We start from the raw sequence: 7,349 nt of genomic DNA, 5'->3' as shown, positions 1-7,349 counted from the left end.
CAGGAGGAAAACCAATAAATAAAAGGAATAGTCTTCACCAAAAAAAAAAAAAAAGCGCTCAATAGACGACAGATAATGTCTTGATCACACTGTACATTAGGTTGGAAATGCCCCAAATAAATGCATTTAGGACAGGAAACATTCAGGGGGAAAAAATCCCTAAAGTAGAGGAGAGATTCTGAAAGTGCTTAAAGGACATTTCTGTAGTTTGACCATGCATACATTTCTTTTAAGCTGATTAGGTTGTAAATTTGTACATTCAATTATATCTGCCATATTAAATAGCAGTTCTGGAGTTTCTGCTCCTCTAGTGGTCACTTACAGTGCTGGCTGGAAAGTATTTGCATTACGATTATCTCTGAAGTGATCAAATCATGAGTAACTTTTGGCTTCAGGATCAGAAAAAAAAGTAAATAAAAAATTCTTTGCAAACAGACACACTCAAATGCTCACACACAATAATATATCACGTACTCGAGATTCCAGACCAGGGCGATACAGTTTGTTTTATTTCCAAAGAAAATATATTTGTGTGATTCATATTCATGTAATGTATTTTCACTCCTACGATAAGCATTTGAAACGTACTTCGTAACATTGTCTATATATCGGGTGTGATGCTTCCTCAGCAAAAAGTCGGCTTTGTGAAATATGGCTTCTGATGGGACACTAGTGCGGAAGGTTCTGAAAAAGTCTACAGACAGCTGAGAAAATCAGTGCACAAGGTGCTCAGGATGTGGCAACTGTTGTTATTGTATAAGGGTCCTTTGATGAATTCTGTGTGGCATCCTCGTCTCCCGCTGTTTCAGATAATTCCGACACTGCCTGGGGGTTAAAAACAGAAATAGATCTTAAATAGATCCTAGATGTCCAAGGTCAGAGCTAGTGTAGTTTTTTTTAAAATGCATGTCCTTTGTACGTTTTCTGTACACTTCCATGTAAAAAAACAAAAATTGTGCTTGCGTTATATGAACAGTGACAAAATGAGCCTGTAACTGGCATCATTTGAATGTCACTGAACTCAAATGTGTAGTCCATTAGAAAGCCTACTTTTTTAATGATTAATTGTAATCTGACTCACCAGAAGGCATTAGTTTTCTATAAAATAGCAGATCTGAAACTAGTTATGCTGCAAAAGTCTCAAGTTTAATGTTAAGGTGCTACTTCTACAGTAACATCTGCAGTTATGTCTATTTCAAATGCTTCAAACATTTTTTTGGTAGTTGTTAATATGGTAAGATTTTTATTTAGTCTCTAGCGTTAGCACTTTGTATTCTTTAAATCTAATATCAAGGAACAAAAAAAAGTGAGCAAACTACTTCTGAACTACTACTGACAAGCAACAAGAACAAACTTGCTTAATGGATGATCCGTAACATCAAGTGCAAATTAAAGACAAACACATGCACGAGGTTCTCATTTGTTAATAAAAATAAATCATTGCCACAAAAGTACAAGAGAAATAACATGATGTGATTGCAAAACATTGAACTTTGGGTTTATAATCATTATTTTCTTATAACAGCATGTCAGGAAAAGTTTATTCCCTTCATATTAAAGGATATTAGCTGTAAGCTTTTAGCATTATATGTTCTTGCTCTACTTTAACTAAAGAGGATTAGGAGCTGCTACAGCCAATATAATGCAAGCAGATACTCTGATGCACAAAAAAAAACATTTTTTTGCTACAAATTGGGGAAAAACTCCCAGATTGAATTACATGAACTACGTACAACGAACATTTACCTGGTCTGCTACAGACATGTCGTCTGTCTCCGAGAGCTCGGGGTCCTGTTCTGAGGTCAGGATGTCCATAGGAGCTTCAGCAATGGCACGGATGGTCTGGTCTTCCAAAGCCAGGGCGGTATCAAAGAGCAGCGGTGATGGAGGGCACTGCATCTCCTCGTCACCTACCACATCCAGATCCTGCAGAGCAGAACAGAGCAGAACTCACCATCACCTCTCAGCTCACATTAACTAGTGCAGTAATGAGCCCATACGAGATAACTTTACATAAAAACAGAAAAATAAGTAAACTAAATAATAAACAAACCAAAGTGGTAAAACAAAATGTTATACAAAAGATCCAATCTGGTCAGGTATAATATTTTTCTGTCCAGTTATCTCAAGATCACACTTCTCAGAATTTGCGTGTAGTTTTGCTGAGATCACATTGTGTGTTTTTTAATACTGATAAATATCTGGGATACTTTCCATGCAGCTTTGGCTGCATTTTTTTGATGTCAAAATGATTTATAAGCTCAGGATTACTAAAAATTGCAATCCCAACAAACTTGTTTTTAAGATAAAGGGACCCCAAAGAACCCACAAAGCCTCCTAAAACTAGAGTAGAAACCTCTACTCAATTTTTACTATGCAAAAATATTTTGGTGATTTTAAAATACATTAAATATTAATAAGCTAGAGGAACTTGCTGTAGACAAAATGTATTAGAAAGGCACTCTTAAAACATTCTTCTTCTTCAAAGTCTACTTGGCTGTTCTTTATGTACTTAAAAAGTCTAATTATAGATTACAAAGTATACAGTATGAGACACAATACATCATACTTTTTATTAGTACTATTTCAAATTTTCTTAACTGTATTCCTGTCATTTAAACAGACATCCTAGATGACCAACGACGCCAAATGAAGTTAATCGTACATCGCTGAACTCGAGGGGCAGGCTCTCTGTGGGCTGAAGCTCGGCGGCGCTTAGGTACATGTCTGTTGGGGCTAATGATATCTGCTCCGGTGCCAGTATCTCCTGCTCGGGCTGGTACATGGGGGGTGGCAGAGAGAGATGCAGCGGGCATCGTGGCTCCTCTGACTGGCCCATGTGCACCGGCCTGTCACAGGGCACGTCCTTTAGGCCTGGGCACATCCTAAACAGCACCTGGCTACTGTCTTGGTAAATATCTGTTAAAATAGTTAAAGAAACCTAAAAGAGATAGATATAAAACACAGCAATGTGGGGAACACTTAATAATTGAAATGTATCTCCTAACTGAACTGATTCTTCCCATTTTTCAAATTCTGGGAAAATCAACAGACCATCTGAAGACTTCAGTTTTGGCCACTGTTTGAAACCAACAGCTACAGCAAGTTGTTGGCCTTGATTCAGGGCACATAAGGGAACTAGTGTGCGTGCTTCACTCTGAAAAAGATACGTGAAACGCAGTGTCTGGTCATTGGCAGACAGGGGTTTGAACACCGCGTCCCCTCCACAAAGGAAATGCATCTCTGGCTTGTGCGTACTGAATTCGCCTGTGGAAACACAAAGCACACATTTTTAAACAAGTTATCATTATCTTCTCCCAATAAAAATGCCTGTGAAAGCTTGCAAGTACACAGACTTGAAAAATCTATTCGTCAGTCAGAGCTCTGAAAATCAACTGTGTAGTGGGGTTCAGAAGCTAACTCAATCCCTCTACACCAATCCAGATATAATTCCAAAAAAGAAATTCTGAAATCGAATCTCTCTCAATATACAAAATGATGCAGAATTTGTATTATTGAATAGGTTTAACACAGCCAGCAAAACAGTACTGAGAAGAAAGAACCCACTTCACAAACATATGGTTGTTCTGTATAATAGTAATATTGTTGTCATGTAGCTCAAACAGAAACTGTTTTGACCCAAACATCCACTAGAGGAGAACTAGAGAAGACATACCTGTGGAGTTCCTCCCTCAGTAACAGCCTGTCTGCGCTCCCTCAGTTGCCGGTGTAGCAGAGCATCTACTCCATAGCGACGCCGGTAGCGACGTAACGCTTTTAACTTCCTCAGATTTTCCCTCTCTTTTATGGACATACCCTCAGGTCCTGTTAAAAGACTGCTGCCTGTCTCAGGCAGCCAGTTACACTCATTAGACATGAGCCAAAAAGTGGACAAATCATAAACTTATTAGCTGGCCCACCAGGCAAGTAAAAGCTCCAGTGCGCTGCTGAGTCTCATGTTTTGGATGCCTGGAAACCTAATTAATGTTTAACAATGTAATGTATGGTAAGCTAATTACAATTACATGCATTATTGCAGTCTAAAGGACTTTTTTTTGGAGCAGGACTGTGGGGATGCGTGTTCATACAGCCAAAAGATTGACATTATTGAGGTTGCGCACTTATGTGCAATGAGCAGGTCTGATGTGTGGTCAATGATCCAGTTCATCCCAAAAGTGTTCAGTGGGGATGAAGTCGGGCTCGGAGTTCTTCCTCTTTAAACTCGGCACACCGTGTCTTCGAGGAGCTCGCTTTGTGCACAAAGCTCTGGTAAAAAGGAAAATGTAATGTCTTGAAATACTGTAGGATTCTATACAACTGTGTGCTTCAAACTTTGTGGCAACATATTAGGGAAGGCCCATGTGTTTTTGTGTGTGAGAGGGACAGTGATTCGCCAGGGTCCGCACACTGTAGACTACACAGTATATTAAGCAAGCCTAAGAGAATATCAGGAGAGCTACAAGAAGTTTCTGAACCGGTCTTCTTGGCAACTTGGGAGAGGTGGTGGTACATACAAATCCTGTTTGTCCACAGCATCCAGGCTACACTGGTATCAAACTATCGGCACATGTCCACTTACATTATCAGTGTATCACAACATTGTGTAAATGAATACATATTCTGCATAGGTTTCATAAAAAGTGCATATGGTTATAAAAAAAAAATATCACATAACGAAATCCAGCAGTAAGAGAGGCTCGACTTGGATGGGAAGATATAACGAAATATTTTACAACTACAGTATTTTACTGAAACCCACAAACTAGTAGAACATACATCGGTACTCTTACACTGTTGGACAGCTAACAATTTACACCACTCAAGAAAATGTACGTAAAGAATTACTCCAGTTACCTATCGTGTCATGCTCAATCTTTCGGCTATGTAAATAGCGTCTCTTTTTTTCCTTCAGCAAGTGCTGCAAACGTTTAAACTGGTCTATGTAGAGTGACTGGAGTCTGATGAGCTTTTCACGCGTGATCAGAGCAACTTCTTCGGCAGTGTACACCCCAGCATGCCTACATAATCACATGCACATAACAAAATGAGTGAGCATTAGTTTGTATATAAACAAAGCCTGTATACATTTTCTGATACTCTCTTAATATAAGTAACAAATACTAGAGAATGACAAATTTTCTCACTTCAGTGGGTCTTCGTGGTCACTGTCTATGCTGTCAGCTTCACTGTCAGGATCTCCTCTCCATGTCTGATCAAGCACCACTGGATCCTGCTCATCTTCACTCCAGCTGTCTTCATCTATAAAACAAGAGTTCAGGGTGAATTTATAACCAACATTCTAGGATTTAAACCCTGAAAGTCAAACTTTATGTAATTATTGTAGTTCTATCCACACATTAACTGTACACGGATACTCCTGAATTACCTAACTTGATTGCAAACTGCAGCACACATATACGAAGGAGTACAATGGAGAAAAACATTGAGAAGCATCTCATAGCTGTAGACTCATTTACATTAAATGCTTAGCTTAAGGGCTGTTGCATGTTTAAAACATATAGCCCGTAATGCAAAACTACAACCATTACGCTATAACAAAAAAAGACTTGGTATAAGATACACTTAAGAGGAAGTATATTACCAGAGTTACATAGACAGCATGTGAACACACTGGTATCCTTGTACAATTAAACCTGTAGTCATTCTGCAGAATGTTTAAACTGCATCAGAATGCATACCAAAATAGTAGTTATTTGGCTGAAAACTGGTAAATGGTATAAAGTAATCTGGAAAACTGCCTGCCTAGAATACGGTTTGCTTCAACGCGGCCATCTTGGCCAAGAGCTCCAATCTCTGTTCTGTTGTAGCCGCTGAGCTGAGACAGCAGGATCTCAGGGGACGGTCCAGGGGAGGCCTTTCGCATCTGTGCCTGCAGAGCCAAAGCATTCCTGTGTGCATGCTCAGCACAAATCACAGATCTAAAATAAAAAGGGAGGAAAACAACAAAGATACATAACGTGACAATAACTAAATGTGAAAGGGGACACGCATAATTGCACTGCCAACAAAACAGCATCTACAACAGAGGGCATAACAATCAGTCTGTATTCAAATGAAGTAAATGTTAGTATGATGATCACGTGTCCTGTGCAGCTCCATCATAATGACTACAGACATATTTATACATATTTACCCGTCCTTCTTATCAGGTTTTGGTGCAGCATTGGGACATCGTTTGCCGTTCTTACTGGAGACATAGCTGCACTGTTTGTATGGTGCGTTTTTGTCTTCCAGGATGTGCTTGATGCAAAAGTCCCAGCCTTCTATGCGAGGCTGAGTGCACGCTCTGTGCGTGAATGCGCACGTCTGGGGCTCGTGGGCGCGCGCGGCCTGCGATGCTCGGCCCCGGCTGGACGGCAGCACGTGTATCCGAATCCGGTTCATCGGGGTTACTTTAAGGAGAAACAAACAAAAAAAAAAAAAAAACAGAGCCATAAAGATGCTGCTCTATTTTAGTTCCACGCGCGGAACAAAACACGCCCACAACATAGGACATTAATGCTAACTTGTATGTACAAGCATAGCATAGCAGTCACTTTTTACACAATTCAGTCACAATAAAATGCATGAATATTTCCCAATAATATATAGATATATATATCTCTTTTTTCCCCCATGATGGATTCTGGAACGAGAACCGAATCGCGCCGATTTTCCGCAGAACGTCACAAACACGTCCGCCATGTTTGAACGGCTACTTAGAGGTTAGTAAGTGAGCTACCGCTAAGCAAAAAAGCTCAAAATACGATACAGCATTTATAAAGTAGGTTATCGTCGTTATTATACCGAAATAAAAGTCTTAAACACTTTAAAAACTCACCGATATTTAACACAACAGTCACTGACTTCAAAGCTCCCTTACCGACGACAGCAAAACCACCAATTGAACATCTGCTTGCTAAGCTAACTGCGCTACTGTCTCTCATTTAGCCCCGCCCAGTCAACTCATTAGTCCCGCCTACTTTTAGCCAGGGTTGGTTCACAACCTTTCCCTCGGATGTGTGATTGGACAAAAGACATTGCATGTTCGTTCTGGATTGGCTGATGCATACATCAATCTTATACAACATATAATCGTTGAAATTCCTAAAAGCAGTGTTGTTTTTTTTACGTTAGATTTTATACTAAAAACTAGCTTTTTTTTTTTTTTTATGTAACACTGTGTGGTAAGTTAGTTTCCAAAATCATTTTTTTGTTAAAAAAAAAAATAGTTCTCTTAGACTGATTAAAATACATTAAATAAATATATAAATAAATATAAATAAATTATAACATTTACATTTTTTTTATAAAACAATTATAAAAAATATCCATAAAATTATAAGGTC

At 39.0% G+C, this 7,349-nt stretch overlaps 1 protein-coding gene and 1 non-coding gene across 5 annotated transcripts; both read right to left on the bottom strand.

The window, feature by feature from the left end:
- Nucleotides 1-480: 480 nt before the first annotated feature.
- kansl2 (KAT8 regulatory NSL complex subunit 2) lies at nucleotides 481-6,988 on the bottom strand. 4 transcript variants are annotated; one of them, XR_003440440.2, is made up of 10 exons: nucleotides 6,842-6,988; nucleotides 6,155-6,413; nucleotides 5,764-5,939; nucleotides 5,145-5,259; nucleotides 4,855-5,018; nucleotides 3,677-3,843; nucleotides 3,171-3,267; nucleotides 2,601-2,919; nucleotides 1,747-1,926; nucleotides 481-825 (listed from the first exon to the last, which is right to left on the bottom strand). XR_003440440.2 is itself a non-coding variant. In XM_027145201.2 (10 exons), exons 1-10 carry the CDS (start codon nucleotides 6,945-6,947, stop codon nucleotides 730-732), a joined length of 1,614 nt encoding a protein of 537 aa, XP_027001002.2. In that variant the 5' UTR covers nucleotides 6,948-6,988; the 3' UTR covers nucleotides 481-729. The 4 variants fall into 4 exon arrangements, 3 of the variants coding, with proteins under 3 accessions (XP_027001002.2, XP_027001003.2, XP_027001004.2); XM_027145201.2 differs by having other exon boundaries at nucleotides 2,666-2,919; XM_027145202.2 differs by having other exon boundaries at nucleotides 2,666-2,919; nucleotides 3,677-3,825.
- On the bottom strand, nucleotides 2,993-3,130 carry LOC113642056. Its single transcript, XR_003440461.1, has one exon. It is a non-coding gene; the product is annotated as a small nucleolar RNA SNORA2/SNORA34 family (small nucleolar RNA).
- Nucleotides 6,989-7,349: the final 361 nt, after the last annotated feature.

This window comes from Tachysurus fulvidraco, chromosome 23 (assembly GCF_022655615.1).
Source record: "Tachysurus fulvidraco isolate hzauxx_2018 chromosome 23, HZAU_PFXX_2.0, whole genome shotgun sequence".
NCBI classification, from domain to species: domain Eukaryota; kingdom Metazoa; phylum Chordata; class Actinopteri; order Siluriformes; family Bagridae; genus Tachysurus; species Tachysurus fulvidraco.
This window is presented reverse-complemented; position numbering and strand designations above follow the sequence as displayed.

Coding starts and splice junctions, on each gene's coding strand:
- kansl2 (XM_027145201.2), bottom strand. CDS start 6,947: ATGAGAGACAGTAGCGCAGTTAGCTTAGCAAGCAGATGTTCAATTGGT. Junction 6,414..6,841: donor GACTGTTGTGTTAAATATCG/GTGAGTTTTTAA, acceptor TTCTCCTTAAAG/TAACCCCGATGAACCGGATT. Junction 5,260..5,763: donor TGAAGCAAACCGTATTCTAG/GCAGGCAGTTTT, acceptor CTTGTTTTATAG/ATGAAGACAGCTGGAGTGAA.